Here is a 17,119-nt window from a genome sequence, read left to right on the forward strand (position 1 = left end):
CCTTCTCTGCTTCTGATTGGTTAGTAGTCCTTACCTGGGAACTGCACATGTGCAACTCCCAACAAAGATTTTGTACAAGTAAGATGCATCACTCTGTAGCTCAAGAGCGGAGCGTACAACACATACGGTGAAAAGAGGAGCTGCAGCAATGTGCAGTATGTGTTTTTTGAAAATGAAACCATGTAAACCTGTTCTGGTACAACCCCTAATTAAGATTTTGAACCTGAAAATGAGCATAATACCATCTCTTTAAGTAGGTTGCGTAACTTACATAAGTTACATAGTAGCATTAGTTACAATAGCTTTGTATCTTTAGCGTTAGCTAGCTACGTGATTTACGTAACGTATTTCAATTCATTCTAGGTTACTCCATATTGAGTGATGAGTATCTTCATCTAACCTCTTGAAAAAAAATTGTTTGTGGAAAATGACATCAAAAGCTACACACTTTATTATAAATGTCAATTAAGGATTTTTATTTTTGTGAAATGTTACAAAACTCTTTGAATCATAGATTACAAAGGTAAATAAGTACAAAATAAAACATGTTTATTTAGTATGTTGGTTTTTAAGTAAATCTTGTATGTGTGTAACTTTCAGAGTTTTCAGAAGAATTAGATTACGTTTTTGTTTAGGTTCTACTTGTCAGTATAACATGGAGAGCAAGGACTGCTCCTTTTGTTGTGGTATGCTGCCACATAGCGGTACCTTTTAGAATTTTTATTTTATTTAAATTTGAGTCAGAAGGTCAAAATAAAAGTGGGACTTAGATGTTTTGTGTTAAGAAGCTCAAAATAACATTTGGCAACGGCTGCATTATATAATTGTATTCAGTGTTGCACATGCCTCAATATATTGAAACTTGAGTAAAGCTTATTTAAGATTTCTCTTACAGTCATGTTGACAATATCCATACATGTCATTTGTGATAGTATTATAATCATCTAAATCACCTAAAATAAAGAAATATATTTTTTTCTAAAGCAGCATTCTTATATTTCACAATAAAATGTGCATTTGATTGATATAGATGTGCGTTAACATGACCATTAGAAAGAACCACTAACATCTGAACATTTGATTGTAACGGTAAATGCATCATGTCATTAACTTTTTCATGTTTGAGAGTGGGTATTGAGACAGATCTTATATCATCATACCTTTCCACAATATAAAAATGATGATGAGTGATGAGACCACTGGTTCCCTCTGAAATAATTTGGGACAGTTATGAATAGACAGTAAAATGAGTATTCATTCACAGTATTCATGTTAAATTATGTTTTGATCTATCATTAGACCCTGCAGTTGGTATCAAACATGACCTAAAGTACCTTTTTGTTAAACTGCCTATAAATCCTTCTTTCTCCCAAGCAAAGATCAGCTACTTGGCTGCTTGATATGGCCTTAAATCTACATTTGATCTGTTTAGGCTCACCAACATAGGCTGGCCCCACTGGCTTGATATGCAGTTTTATTTGAATGCCATGGCCTGCTCAGTAATCCAGCCTCCTCCCTGCTTATCTGGCTCCACTATAGTTCGTAGTTAGCAACCTCTCTGGTATGAGAAACTATTCTACCCTGACCCTTGACCTGTCTTTCCAAAGACCATGATTCCAATATGAATTTGAGTGTGAGTGTAAGAGTGCAGGCACGTCTACAGGGTCATCATGTGGGCGCCCTCTCAATAACTGGTGTTTTGTTGAGTTGGACCCACAACATATAGAAGCTCATCAGTGGGTTCCACCATCCCTGAATCACCTCCATCTTTACCTGCACCACATACCCAACACAGCCTTCTGAAGAAAGCTATATTCACTTCTGTCTACAAAATCATGAAATCATTTGTGAGCTGAGACCATATCTTTTATGCAAGGCATTTATTCTTAATTCTAAGAGCAACATTAAATCATTCTTTTCAATTTAGTACTTTGTGCTTTATATTCAGAAACACATGTATAAACTGAAAAAGCCAACTCCACAACCATTAACAATCTTCATATTGAACCTCAGTACAATTAAAATCATTCTGACTCATCATGACCTATTAATCAGTCGTGTGTTGAGGGTTGCAGGGATGGTCCAGGTTATCTACAGCAGTGTGCAGGAATTCCTCTTCTCACTCCACCCACCTCTCTGCCACATGTAAAATGCACAGCCTTTATGCTGGAAAGTGAAAGTAGATACTGGTGAGGCATGCAAGTGTTAAAATAACAAACCTAAAACACGAGAATCTGTTGCTGCAGGAAACATTTGAAAACCTGCACCAGCTAGCTGACTGAAAAGTGGTTGCATGAGAAGAAACATCTGATTACTGAGAATTCAGCATCTGCAGAAGACATTTAGCTTACTGTTGTAGAATCAGGTTTAATAAAAAAGACATAAAGGTTTCTCCCCAGCGGTCACTGCATGCACCCCAGAGGGTGAAGTCAGGTGCGTATAAAGTTTGGTACCAACACAAACTGGTTATTTAGGAGGTAAATGTTTTTTAAGTGAGGTTTTTATACCTCCACGTGAACCACAACTAAAGTTTACACACGTTCTTTGATAGTTTAGTGCTGCAGAATTCCTTTTTCTGTGATATTTGCATTCTAAAACCAAAACAGTTTAAGACTGATCTACAAGGCTCTTAACAATTTCATTTATTATTTGGATGTACATTTACAACAATCTGCATCTGATTTAGAAGTGGATCATATGGTTTGTGTGTCAAACCTTAATATTCAGGGTAACTACTAACTATAGCTGACGTGGTGGAGTAGAAGAAGTATGAAGTAACATAAAATAGAAGTTCTCAAGTACAAGTACATCAAAACTTTACTTGAGTAAATTTACTTAAATACTTCCACCACTCTTTGGTGTCTCATAGTCCAAATTAGGCAAACATCTGACATAACCATAATTTGACATCACTTGAATGCACAATTATGCTGCATTTATATATTTGAGCAATAAAATTCACAAAATTTAAATAAAATACAACTTGCATCCTTTGCAGCAGCAAACTTGTAAAATTCACTTCTGCAGCCTTTTGAGGTAATGTACTCAACCCGCCTTCTCAGACAAAAAATATACAAAATTGTGGTACAAAAATGTTACCTAGGGGGAGGACGTTTTTCTCAAAGTATCCCGGCATGTTCATGTTGCCAGCTGGCCGGTACTGCCCAACCACAAAGACCATGTTGCCATTAGTGGCCATACCCACACCCAGTTCAGTGCTGTCTTTCCAAACCACCTGAGTAAAATGACCTGCAGGAAGAAACAAAGCACTGTAGTGAGGTCAAAGTGTGATGCTATTTTTGTAGCTTGACTTTAATGCACAATATTGAACTTAATGAAACTAAATTCATAGAAATGACAACATAAGGTTGATATAAACTGATTTGTATACAGAGCAACATAAATTACTAACTTAATTTATTTTCATTCTTATGGCATGAACCTTCTTGCTCATCTTCACATTTCAAATCTATGTCTATTAATGGACTTCCTTTGGAACGAATCAGGTGGGTTGTTTGTTACCAGTATTGCTGTTGAATCTAGGTCTGCTCCAGTTGTAATTCTTGATCTCACTGTACCACGAATCTACAGCTTCTTTCCCTAAAACATGAAATAGAAAAAAATACATAAAATGAACATGATGTTGACATTTGAATTGGTAGTTCTGGTTTGAGTTGTATAGCCTAAACAAACTTGCTCTGCAATAAAATATAATCTCAAGTTAGAGAAGGACAGTTCAGCTAACCAGCAAACTACAATGGCAAAGAAGGGTGTCTTGTAAAACACTGTGTAGCACTAGAGGAGTCATAAATTAAAAAAATTGTGTCAGGAATGTCTTTAAGTTTGCTAATGTTAGCTAACATTAGCCACCATAAGCTACTGGTCATATCAGAACAAGTTATACTGTAGAAGCAAAACTCCTCAGTGTAATGACATAAGCAAGTGTGTGTTTTATTGTTCAGTAATTCAACTTTTAATTGTAAACGGAGAGAAGTGGCATTTCTTCTTTTAAAAATGACAGTCTCATTTTAATCGATCATGAACATGTAATGTAGAAAGTTTAGCACCTGAAGAAATCAGCTTTACATAAAGGACTGAATGTGATCTGTCAAGTCTGATTGAATGACTAGGCAGAAAAAAAGGATGGAAAAGAAAGGGGATGGATCTAAAATCAACCTGTCGGTTTAAAGGTTGCTGAGCTGGACTTAAAGAAGACGTTCTCTCCGTCCTTAGTGTTACTGTGCTGCAGGGTTTTGATTGACAGCAGGTGATCGGCCCATTTCTGAGCTGAAGCCGTCAACTCACTGCTAAGGGTCAACGGTGGTGTGTTGTGCTTCGCTCTGTAGGCATTATGGGCTTCCAGGAACTTCTGCTGAAAGCTTGCATCTGTAGATAAAAAGACATTATCAATTGATGAACTTTCAGCGCTTAGAGGAAACATTTCTTTTTACACCAATTACTGAGGCTGACATGTTCAAACATTGTGGATTTAGACAGGATAAATCATGCCCTGTGATAATCCCAATCCTCTAAAAAGAATCCCTGAGCAGAAACGCACTAACCTGCCATTGTGTCTGTGGTTATGAAGGCTGAAAAGAAATAAGAACAGAATTAAATAATCAACAATAAATAATTAAAATCCACATGTATTCTGTAAAACAAATATTAGCAAATGTGCTCCTGCATAGCATGGTGCTGATGAAAGGAGTCATGTCATACAGTTGAGAGCTTATCTAGCAGTAGTAAACACAAATTCCCTCCTGTGACTGCAGTAATCTCCAGCATTTACCTGGTTCAGGCTGCTTTCCTAAGGTCTGGAGGAATGTCCTGTAAAGAGACAGTTCCTGTTGCTGTCTGAAGCTAGTATTTATATCCATGAGCCAGACCTCTCCCTCCTCATCCGTATATAGGAGGAGACAGACACCCATCTTTTTTGAAAATGACTCATAGTGCATGCGATAATATTGTGCTGTTTTTCTGGTTCTTTGGTATTTTCTTTTGTTTAGGGTTTGATCATGTGACCCTATTATTCCACAGATAATAGCCATGTCTACTGCTCAGTCTGGGTTACCACCCAGGAACTAAATGTTTTTTTTAAGCAATTAATACAGCAATTAAGAGCAGCAGACGTTTTGCCAAAGCATGCATGGAAACAAAGAACAGATGAGTGAAGGCATGGTGAGGTACAGACAAATAGGTTGTGGTAAACTCTCCTCCAGTAAATAACAGATTCCTTCCAACAGTGATCGTCTACAGTTGCTGGGGATTTTCAACGAGTTGAGGCCTGAACTAAACTCAGAAAAACACAAGTTCATTAGCTCACTATAAAACAATGTGTTCCTAGCCCCTTAAGGAAGGCTTATGTTTACCACAAATCCAGCAAATGTGCAGAATATCTCATTTTTGTGGGTTTCATGTCAGTGGGCAGGTAAATGTGTGTGGATCGATTCAAAATCACATTGCACATGAACCCACAATGGCTAGTTTAATGTCAAATGTAAAGTAGAGAGCTTTAAGACTCTGTTTGAGTCACCTCGGTGCCCTGCCAGCAGTCAGTCGTACAAAGAACTTGAAGTTCTCCAGAGTTATTAGAGAATTAATAAGCAACTATACATCAGTAAATTGAGTTAAAAGGTCATATCCCCACCCACCAGAGGATGAATCCTATTGACTAAGGCGATCCTGACTGTTCCTCTAGTTTTGACCTTGTGGTCGGAATGTGTTGTTTTGAGTGAAATGTCTTGATGACTCTCGTTCGATTGATTGACAGTTGCTCTGTCAACATCGGAAGTCAGCTGTCTCGCTGCTTATGTCCTACGCCGTCTGTAAAGGCAACATTGTAAAGGTGTCCTAAAGTTTCTCATGTCCCCTGACTGCTCTGCCCCAACTCTCTGCGATTTACAGAGTTTGCTGATTAAAAGATAGCTTTACTTGTTGCTAGGGGTGGGACGAGACACTTAACCCACGAGACGAGACAACATTCGAGATTGGGTTCACGGGACGAGAGATTTTACCACTATTTTTAAGAAATCTTTGATGCTAAATTATATAAAAATTTTGAGTATTAAAGACTTTATTTCCTGCATTCTGACGAAGTTTTCTGTACCAGTTGGTGATTTTTTATTTATTTTATAAAGAGAAACACAAAATTCAGGTGGCAGGTGACAATTAAAAATCTATAGCCTAACTATTACAGAATATAATGCTGTGCAGCTCTCAGGCATTCTGTTTTGCTTTCAGATCTGTGTCTCTTGTAGATCAACGTTTCTCATCTAAGAACATCCCTGCTGAGTCATGATTTCCTTCCTCTTTGTGTCTTTGTTTGGGGAAGTAACCTCTTTAAATGTGAATGTGGCACCTTTTCACCTCAATAATATATTGTTGTTTTGTGTTTTTGTAACCAGCTCTTGTTGGTTTTGAGATTTCCAATCAACCTAAAATCATCAGTTCAAGTGTCTGTCGGTCAGATAGACCTATGCTACAGAGGCTATGAATACTGAAAAAAAGCAAGTGTAATTTCCATTCGAGAACAGACATTTTGTAAAGTTATTATATTATTAGTCTACTGGTAAAATGTATAATAATTTATTCGGAGGATTAATTTTGGAGACGAGACATCGTTGCTCACTTTCCCCACTCCTCTTTGTAATAGAACTAGATCCAAAGGTAAATCAATATACAGTCATCATCACTACATGGAAGACTATTGTAAATCACTGAAACATCACAGTGACTCAGTGTGTTGTTGCCTCACAGCAAGAAGTCCTGGGTTTGACTGGGGCCTCTCTGTGTAGAGTTGTGAAGTTTTTTCTCACAGTCTAAAGACATACTAACAAGGTATACGGAGTACTCCATTTGTTTCCCTGGCAAAGCTGTACTTACTGCATGTCACCTACCCTACATTTGAGGAAAATACCTCACAAACTACCTGTTTACAACTTTTGACTGTGCCGCAGTTCTCAGTTGAAACACTTCAAAAAATTTCCTAAGCATTCTCAGACTCTAGTAAAAACACCCTTCTATTTACAACATATGCTGCATTATTTAGTTGTTGTTTTCAGTGTTTATTTGGTGTTTTGGCATCAACAGACAGATGGTGTAGCTGGTACATACTGTAGGGGAGACCGGGGGTTTGGTTGTAACATTTTTGATATCTCTGCCAATATTGTGAAACAAAGTGTTTACAGTGTTGATGAGAGGATAAAGAGGGATTATCCTTCCGGGCACAAGAAGAGAAAAAAACTCTTGCTAACCAAGCTGCACAGCGCTTCTCTAGATCTGTCTGAACAATGTTAAAGTGAAATACAACTAATTATTAAGTCTGATAAACTCAGACGGAAGATGGTGTTTACAAGCTGCAGCTCAGAAAAGATAAAGCATGTGAACATGCATTCATACGTGCATGAACATTAATTTATGTGCGCATGCACAAAATTAAAATTGCGCATTCCAGCAGCAAACTCTGTGTCAACCTGTGTTGGACTATAATACTTACTTTACCCAATAACTAGTAGTGTTAAGCTGATGATACACGGGCAACTTTTTCAGCAGTGTGGCTGGGCAGTCTTGCTAGTGGCAAGTCCGACGATGTTTTGAACGGATAGCGGATTAGCGGGTGGCAGAGTGGTGGGAAAAGGAGATTACGATAGTAATCTTTACTCATTACCACTGACAGCTCCTGAAAACATGCCTGACATGGACTACACCTTTCCAAATCCCAAAGAGTCTCTTGTGGCCTGTAAAAGCATCTGATGCAGTTCCTCTGACTGACTGACGCCTCTCGGCAGGTACAGGCACATTGTGCAGGTAGATGCGAAGGGCAAACGGCGCAGGCCTGCCTCCTGTTCATAGAAGTCGATGGAGGGCTTCCTGGGAAAGCCCAGGGGAGGAACCTTGTCTGCTCCAGTGATGAAAATCAGAAGGTCTTCGAATTTGAGTTCAGTCACTTTATCTGCCAGAAAAAACATAAGCATCTAAGTGACATTTGCATTTCTAAAATCAAATGTCAAACTTTACAAGATCAGGACTGTATTTCCTTTTATCACAAATGTAGAGAATATAAACCTGACTGGCTTCTGAGTACACTTCTGAGACAAAAGGTACTTTTGATCAATTTGTACGTGCCCCTTGTTTTAATGGCTTTGGCTGCATTGCAGTAAGATCATTTTCATTTTCCTAAATTGGTAAAATAATAACACTTTGTATTTTCCTTCTGTCACAGCACATTCATGGATGTTTGTGTAGTGTTTCATAATTAGTTCTCTAACATTTTCATAAAGGAATAAAACGTACCTTCAATCATGTTAAGCACCATCTCCCAGCAGTAGATGGTGTCCTCTTCTGCCTCGCGATGGTTGCTGCCTCTCCTGCTGTAGTTGTAACTGAAGTTGCCTTGAAGGCTGCCTTTGACATGGGCTCTTGCATGTTGGTGAACAAAGGCAGGAAGGAAATCCAGTTCTTCCTCACCAGGTCCCACAACTTCCCAAATGCATTCATTCCGTCTGTGAACTGGTGGATCATCTTGACCGTTCTGTAAAGCGTCAGAGATAAAACATGTACATCACTGCATGCATGATTACAATATTAGAGGAAATTAAGTCTGTAGAACCAATCAATCAGATTGTCCTGTATAGCGCCTTTCGTACAAAATAACAGTACAAGGTGCTTCATATATGTTCAAATTCCAGCATAACCAAGTAACCAAAATAAAGTGAAGTCTGTTTGCAAAGTTATTAAGTAAGGCAAACTGAGAAAATAAAATTATAATTTAGTTGAGTAAAGAAATGTAAAACTCCCCAGCTCCTGTCTCACAGATACACTACAAGAATATGACTAGCTATTGGATGTCCAACTTTCCTGGACTCTCCCAGAGTTTAACAATTACATCTGTTATCTGTTATTAAGCTTTCCCACAGTTAGCCTGAATGTAATTTGATTTCATCTTGCAAGAGCTGACAAGTCCAGGGTTCTGAGTAAAATTCAGGCAAATACACTGAAGGAGGTGAAGACCGCAGTTGGCAGAAGCAGAAACAGGTGTATATTATTCCCCAGACTCATATTACACTGCCATTTGAGGTGAGTTTTTTCTGGCCAGCACTCATTTAATATTAGCACAATTCAATTCAATTCAATTCAATTTTATTTATATAGCGCCAAATCACAACAGTTATCTCAGAGGCTTTTCATAAAAGAGCAGGTCTAGACCGTACTCTGTGATGTTATTTACAGAAGCCCAACAATTCCCACCAAGAGCAGCACTAGGCGACAGAGGCAAGGAAAAACTTCCACTGATAACAGCTACTAAACAGGCTGTTTGTTTTGTCCGTCAAGATCTCAGAACCTGAAAGAACTCGAACTCTGCCAGAAACATCTCCACCAGATGGACCTGGGACACTTTCACAGTCTCTACCTGCTTCTTCATCATCCACACCACCGATGGCCACACCCACTACTTCACCGTCAGCCATCAGATATGCAGTCTCACCTGCTGCCCCCACAGCAGTTTATGTAGGTCCATCCCAGTCCCCCGCACCATCAGCCAGTTGTCGACTAGTGCGCATTTTTGTCAAACTAGTTCGATCAAGTCGTCGACTAGTGCGCATTTTTGTCAAACTAGTTCGATCAAGTCGTCGACTAGTGCGCATTTTTGTCAAACTAGTTCGGTCAAGTCGTTGACTAATTCGAAAAAATTCAAACTAGTTTGATCAAAGTTTTTACTAGTTCAGTGCAAAGCCGAACTAGTTTGACAAAATGCCTTCCAATAGTTAACTAGTAAGAACAAAATCAGCCTTGCTGACACAACCTGTCAATTCAGGTGCGGCTATCTAACTACATCTATTACTAGCTAATTGATGAGGGGCTGTTAGACAGCATTTGGGACACTAAACTTAGCTATACTATTACTACTACTCAATAACTACAGTGTAAGTAAAACTAGATCAGCTGACACTGAACCCCATGCTGAGTTCCACAGCAGTGAAGTTACCAGTGTGCCCTGGTTGTGTAATGACGTTGACTCTATTAAACAAAACCTTCCATAACACATTAAATTGAGCTCTGACAGAAATGGTGTCCATCTTGAAAATGGTTGCCATCTTGAATTTTTGAGTGGCACACTGTTGTTGTGATTTGGCGCTATATAAATAAAATTGAATTGAATTGAATAGTCCTACTAGTAGACATACAAGTTAACTAGTAAAACATTTTAAGCCTTACTAGTTAACTAGTAAGGTGAAAAGAGGTGTTAACTAGTTAACTAGTCGACATTTTGCACTCACTAGTTAACATGTAAACTGCTTCATGCAATGGAACAGGCGGGACAAGGATTTTGATTGGTCAATGTTCAGATTGTGTGCTGGAGAGCCTTAAAGGGACAGTTCTGAATTGTAACAGAAGGTGTGTGAAGGTGTGCCTGTTCCCAGCGCTGCTAGCTTCAGGCCGTCTGTTCCCTGGCCTGCTAACCCCCAAAGGACTTATTCCCAGCCTGCTAGCTGCATGGTGGGAGGCTTCTTCCTGTCCCGGCCTGCAAGCACCCAGCCTGCTAGCTGCCTGCCTGATTCCCTGCCGGCTAGCACCGTTAGCCACCCGTCTGATCTTCCCTTACCCGAGTCGGCTACAGCATCAAGGCTGGTTGGAGATTCCTGGACATCTAGCTCTCTGGTCCCTTTTTTGATGGACTTGGCGTTAGAGCCAGAGAGCCCAAGGACTGCTAATCCCCAACCAGTCAGCCAACCAGCTAGCTGTCAGCCAGTTAACCCCCTGATTACCGGCCAGCTAGCGCTGCTAGCCTCCTGCCTGCCCACCTGCCTGATCCCCAGCCTGCTAGCGCTGCTAGCAGCCTCCCTGATCTCCAGCTGACTCCTGTTCCCTCGTCGGTGGACCGACCAACACCAGCTCCGTTGGTGGCCCAGCCGACTCCTGTTCCTCGTGCCCTGTCGGTGGCCCGACCAACACCAGCTCCGTTGGTGGCCCGGCCGATTCCTGTTTCTTGTGCTCCGTCAGTGGTCCGACCGGCACCGGCTCCGCCGGTGGTCCGATCGACTCATGTTCCCTCATTGGTGGTCCGACCAGCACCAGCTCCGTTGGTGGTCCAGCCGACTCCTGTTCCTCTTGCCCCGTCGGTAGTCCGACCAACACCAGCTCCGTTGGTGGACCAGCCAACTCCAGGTTCCTGTGTCGAGTCGGTGGTCATCAGCCCAGCTGTCTCACCGGTGGTCGTCAGCCCAGCTGTCTTGCCGGTGGTCCTCAGCCCAGCAGCTCTGTCCGTGGTCCTCAGCCCAGCTCTGTCTCCTGAGGTCCCAAGCCCCCTACACCGGCCTCCAGCCTGACCTCCGGAGAGGTTCTGTCCCCGCCGCAGGCCTCCTGCCTGACCTCTGGAGAGGTCTCACTGTTGCCGTCAGCCTCTGGTGGCCTCCCGCCGTCGCCTGCGACCTCTGCTGGGACCTCCGGGGAGGTTTCACCATCGTTGCCGGCCTCCTGCTTGGCCTCCAGTGGGTTTTCAGCCTCCGTGTTTGCCTTCCTGCCAACCCACGGAACTCTGCCAGTTGGGTTAACCTCCGGGTCGTCCCTCCAAACTGTTCAGTCCTGCTGATCTGCCCGGCCTGTTGGGTCGTCCTCCGGAACGACCTCCTGAGCTGTGTTTCCCCCCTGGTTTGCCCGGCCTCATGGGTTGTCCTCCGGGACTTTTTGTGAACTGTTTGGTCCCTGTTCTCCCTCTGCCCCGCCTTCAGGCCACCCGCCTGATATCCTCTTTGTCCCTGTCCATCCGCTGTTTTTTCCCCTGCTTACTCTGGACTGTGTACCCACGGACTCTTTGAACTGTACCTGACTGTTTCCGTGTCTGCTTTTGGGTCCACTTATCTCCTGCCTCACCACACACACCGCATGACACAGAGAAGCCTGCGACAAACATGAAGCAAGCAAGCCCCATGCTGTGGCGCTAACTAAGCAAAAATCATACATGGTCAGTCATGCACCGCAAAGCTGCGGGACAGTTGTGAACCAGCTGTACGGTGACACCCCGTCATTTGTGGAGCGAAACAGGGAGCATGTTAAAGTTGTGTTGGACATTGCCATATTATGTGCCAAGCTCTTCAAGTTCATGTCAAAATATGCTTCGGAAATTGAAAATAGACTGAACAAGCTGCCCCGAAATGCCACCTTCATGAGCCACCACATCCAGGATGAGCTGCTTGAAGCTGCAGTATCGATCCTACTCCGTAAAATAAAGACTGGACTGCATGGGCAATATTTTGCCATACTTGCGGATGAGTATAAGGATTTAGCTAAACATGAGCTGGTTGCAGTGTGTGTGTGATTCATACATGGAGGAATCATCAAAGAACAGGCGGTGGGCTTTGTTGAGGCCGCAGATCTGTCGGCGCAAGGGATATCACAGAAAATCCTGGAGGTCCTTCAACCACTCAAACTGGATCCTGCTCTCTGCGTCGGGTTCTGTTTCGATGGAGCATCGGTCATGTCGGGGCACAAGGAAGGGGTACAGTTTATTTTGAAAGAAACATTTCCTAAAGCCATCTATGTGCATTGCAACTCTCATTGGCTAAACTTAGTGCTAAGGTGTCCGGACATGAGTACTTTTTTTGACACTGTGAATCAAATACACAGCTTCTTTACCGGCACTCTCGGTTGGTGGAGGTACAAAGGGAGATGCATCCCAACCGCCAGGTTATGGAGCTGGAGCGTACGTGTGATACCAGATGGAGTGCAAAATCAGGGTCAGTGCATAAGATTTTGCAGTTGCTTGAAGTACTACTGGATTTTCCAAAACTAGTGGACAAAGTAAAATCGAAGCAGACCAGCTGTTGCAACAGTTGCAAACGAAAAAGTATGTTTTCATGCTTTTAACGTTTTGCAAACTGTTTGAAAACAGAGATTTTGCCACCAAGGGGCTGCAGAGCTCAACGCTGTGTGTGACGGACTGTATTTCACTTATTGAAACACTTAAAGCTACATATGCAACTTTCTGAGATGATTCGAAGGGTGACTTTGTTGAAGTGCACAGGCTGACAGAAGAGCTGATGGAAAAGCACGAGATAGCTAACTGGGACATGGTTGCTTCTTGTGAACGCAAGCTGCCTTCAAAGTTTCATGACTCTGTTGTGACCACAACGCTGGGAAAGACCTCGGCTGTCAGAAGCACTGAGGATTTAAGGGCCCTGTGGAACTGCATCATTGACCGACAGATAACAGAGTTAAACTGCAGGTTTAAAGACGACACCTACGGTGTAATGAGAGCCTCGGCCTCTTTCGCACCTGGAACTGCCACTTTTGGAGTGAAAAACATTTTAAATGATCCGTGTGCTTTGTATGGCATTGACATTGCTGATGCTGAACATGCAGTATTCATCCAGCACATCAGACGGAAAATGGATAAGGAGAACTTCCCCACATTAATCGAAGTACTGGATAGCTGCCCTGCCGACATTTTCCCCAACATCAATCGTTTGTTGAGGGCCATCATAACACTGCCTTTAACATCCTGCAACGTAGAGACTTTTCTCTGCAACAAACAGGATTCAGACGTGCCAAACGAGATCATCCATGCTGACTGGACGCCTGAACAACTTGGCACTTCTGTCGTTTGAAAGATAACTTATTGACAGTTCGGATTATGATGACATAATCAACATTTTCAACTCAAAGCCCGGGAGACTCCGCCTGGTTCAGAGCTCAGGTAGGCTACACAGCACTGTGTTTTTTTTATGCTGGCCTGCCGTGGCATTACTGCTGTTTCTGAAAGGATGGTCTGATTCGATAAATTTTTATTACTAGGGTATTAAAAGCCTATTCATGTTCAGTTTGGGTGTAGCAACTCGTTTAACGTGTTTTATGCAATGTTAGATCTGTTGCTGTTTATTATTTTATGTGTGGCGTCATCTGCCATGCTGTTATCTGTGTAATTCTGCCGGGGCGGCGGCCCACTTTTTGTGTTGTAATGTTCACTGTCTCCTGCTTTGACATTTGTTTACGTTTTGTGAATGCACTTCTGGCTCTGTGTCTCGAAATACAGCTGACTATATTTCCATAGCACACCTGTTTTCTTATGTCATGATTCCTTTTAAAACATTGAATCAGCTCGTTCTCCTGTGAATTTTTATCTTCACGAGTCGACCACACACTCTCCGTGTGCGCACTGACTTAATGTTGTGATAGTCTACATGCGTATCGCGTATAATGACAGATTAATAGATCACCTTCAGGTTTAAAGCAGGCGGGAGGGCTGACTGACATGAGTACAAGGCATAGGCCTATTTAAATTCACTACCGATCTGCTATAGTTGACATATTTATCAGTCGTGTATATAAGCTTAAAAAACCGAGGCCCCTTCGTATATTCACCAGGCCCACCTATTAATGACGTTCTGTATCCGCCACTGATTACAGCAAAGTTTAACATTACCGGGTTCATTTTTACTGTGTCTGCTAACTTGCAAGTGGCTCCCAATTACTTCACGTGTGATCTTTTGCACTTAATGTTGAAGCTGAAACTGTTTGCATTAGCTAGAACAGCTGGTTAGCTGCTGTGTAAGTTACAGTAAGTAAGGTTAAGTTAGGAAAAAACTAGTAATATATATATATATATATATCAATTAATGGTAGAATGTTAATCAGATAACATGACAATGTACAGATATAGTATTTAATATACCTTTAGTGTCAAATAGGTATATAAATAGATAATTATATAGTCATCCATAACTGTTCTCCCTCCTGGCCAAAGTTAATCAGTGAAGTGAAACAGTTAAACAAAAATGCCTGAGAGGAAACAATATGTAACACTGTTTTTGTATAGAAACACAAGCACCTGCAAATAGGACGACTGGAGTTTGGAGAGTAAAGCTCTTCCTGTTGCCAAATGCTGACCACATTGTCCTTCCACCTCATGCAGAATGCTGTAAACTAACCAGAGTGGGCTTAGGTAATGTACCTACTGTATTTGTTTTGAATGTAAACATGCACTATGAGTTTATTTATTTACACACAGAATGCACACTCGTCAACATTGCTGTGGATTGGACAGTGTTGGATATGACGTTTATTTATATCTGAACTCTAAATGTGATTATTTTGACTATTGCCATAGTGATATGATTACAATATTAGAGGAAATTAAGTCTGTAGAACCAGTCAATCAGATTGTCCTGTATAGAGCCTTTTGTACAAAATAACAAGGTGCTTCACATGTGTTCAAATTCCAGCATAACCAAGTAACCAAAATAAAGTGAAGTCTGTTTTTCAAAGTTATTAAGTAAGGCAAACTGAGAAAAAAACGATAATTAAGTTGAGTAAAGAAATTTAAAACTCCCCAGCTCCTGTCTCACAGATACACTACAAGAATATGACTAGCTATTGGATGTCCAACTTTCCTGGACTCTCCCAGAGTTTAACAATTACATCTGTTATCTGTTATTAAGCTTTCCCACAGTTAGCCTGAATGTAATTTGATTTCATCTTGCAAGAGCTGACAAGTCCAGGGTTCTGAGTAAAATTCAGGCAAATACACTGAAGGAGGTGAAGACAGCATTTGGCAGAAGCAGAAACAGGTGTATATTATTCCCCAGACTCATATTACACTGCCATTTGAGGTGAGTTTTTTCTGGCCAGCACTCATTTAATGTTAGCACACTGGAAAAGTTACTAAACAGGCCATCAAGATCAGGTCACTCCCTGTGCTCCTACAGCACCCATCAGCATGCCATCGGTCACATCCAACAGTAGTTCGCATGCAAGTTCCCAGTCCCCTCCCCTTAATGCCATGTCCCTGTCTTCAACAATGGACAGTGATGGAAGCTCACCGAGCAGAGACATGAACTATCACTGGTAAGTTATTGTAAAACAATAATACATTTGTATTGTACATGACAATAGGTCTGTAGTTTTGTAATATGTAGCATTAAGGATGTTTTCAAAATAATGATATTTTGAGACATTTTAATTTCTTGCAACACTTGTACTTTCTAGGTCTTTTACAGGAGGGCCCGAATGGAACCACTCAACGGGTATGTCACAGGTTTCCAAACAGGAACCATGTGTGACAGTGCATTCACATAAACAGTCTCAATAATCATCTATAGATTTTACAGAGAATATCAGAATAAACCTGTAGATCACCAATGCCAGTAGTCTGCAAGGAAATTTGGGTCCAAAAGAGTTACAAATGCATTTTTTAAGGCCTGACTAACATAATACTGACACTGAAACTAAAGAAATCTTATTTTATAGAACTCCTGTCAATCACCTTGTTATTGAGGATCTTGAGGAAGTGGAGGAGGATGACATTATTGCAGTTCCTTTTGAAAGTGACAGTCCTCCATTGGTAGGTTGAATTTTTTTTTACGTTGCATTAAACTGGGAGAATATTTTTTGCCCAATTAAATTGTTAATGACAATGCATTACACATACCCTAAATTAAAATAATTAGATATTGCCACTATTTAAAAAGGAAATTCAAAGCTCACCAGACCAGCCATTTTTGCCAGTCATTTCTGATGTACTTTATACATTTGATATACAGTGGGTACGGAAAGTATTCAGACCCCTTTAAATTTTTCACTCTTTGTTTCATTGCAGCCATTTTCCAAAAATCAAAAAAGTTCATTTTATTTCTCAGTAATGTACACTCAGCACCCCATCTTGACAGAAAAAAACAGAAATGTAGAAATTTTTGCAAATTTATTAAAAAAGAAAAACTGAAATATCACATGGTCATAAGTATTCAGACCCTTTGCTCAGTATTTAGTAGAAGCACCCTTTTGATCTAATACAGCCATGAGTCGTGTTGGGAAAGATGCAACGAGTTTTTCATATCTGGATTTGGGTATCCTCTGCCATTCCTCCTTGCAGATCCTCTCCAGTTCTGTCAGGTTGGATGGTAAACGTTGGTGGACAGCCATTTTCAGGTCTCTCCAGAGATGCTCAATTGGGTTTAAGTCAGGGCTCTGGCTGGGCCATTCAAGAACAGCCACGGAGTTGTTGTGAAGCCACTCCTTCGTTATTTTAACGGTGTGCTTAGGGTCATTGACTTGTTGGAAGGTAAACCTTCGGCCCAGTCTGAGGTCCAGAGCACTCTGGAAAAGGTTTTCGTCCAGGATATCCCTG

The 17,119-nt window shown here is 41.3% G+C and overlaps 1 protein-coding gene across 2 annotated transcripts; it reads right to left on the minus strand.

The window, feature by feature from the left end:
• Positions 1-1,930: 1,930 nt before the first annotated feature.
• Positions 1,931-8,519, minus strand: LOC123966417 (Golgi-associated plant pathogenesis-related protein 1-like). Of its 2 annotated transcripts, XM_046042582.1 has the most exons (7): positions 8,293-8,519; positions 7,496-7,951; positions 4,563-4,589; positions 4,177-4,386; positions 3,523-3,600; positions 3,100-3,249; positions 1,931-2,166 (listed from the first exon to the last, which is right to left on the minus strand). In XM_046042582.1, the coding sequence occupies exons 3-7, from the start codon at positions 4,567-4,569 to the stop codon at positions 2,162-2,164; spliced, it is 450 nt and encodes a 149-aa protein (XP_045898538.1). In that variant the 5' UTR covers positions 4,570-4,589; positions 7,496-7,951; positions 8,293-8,519; the 3' UTR covers positions 1,931-2,161. The 2 variants fall into 2 exon arrangements, with proteins under 2 accessions (XP_045898538.1, XP_045898537.1); XM_046042581.1 differs by lacking the exons at positions 7,496-7,951; positions 8,293-8,519 and adding an exon at positions 4,790-5,031.
• Positions 8,520-17,119: the final 8,600 nt, after the last annotated feature.

The sequence above is a fragment of the Micropterus dolomieu genome, unplaced genomic scaffold (assembly GCF_021292245.1).
Source record: "Micropterus dolomieu isolate WLL.071019.BEF.003 ecotype Adirondacks unplaced genomic scaffold, ASM2129224v1 contig_13382, whole genome shotgun sequence".
Taxonomy (NCBI): domain Eukaryota; kingdom Metazoa; phylum Chordata; class Actinopteri; order Centrarchiformes; family Centrarchidae; genus Micropterus; species Micropterus dolomieu.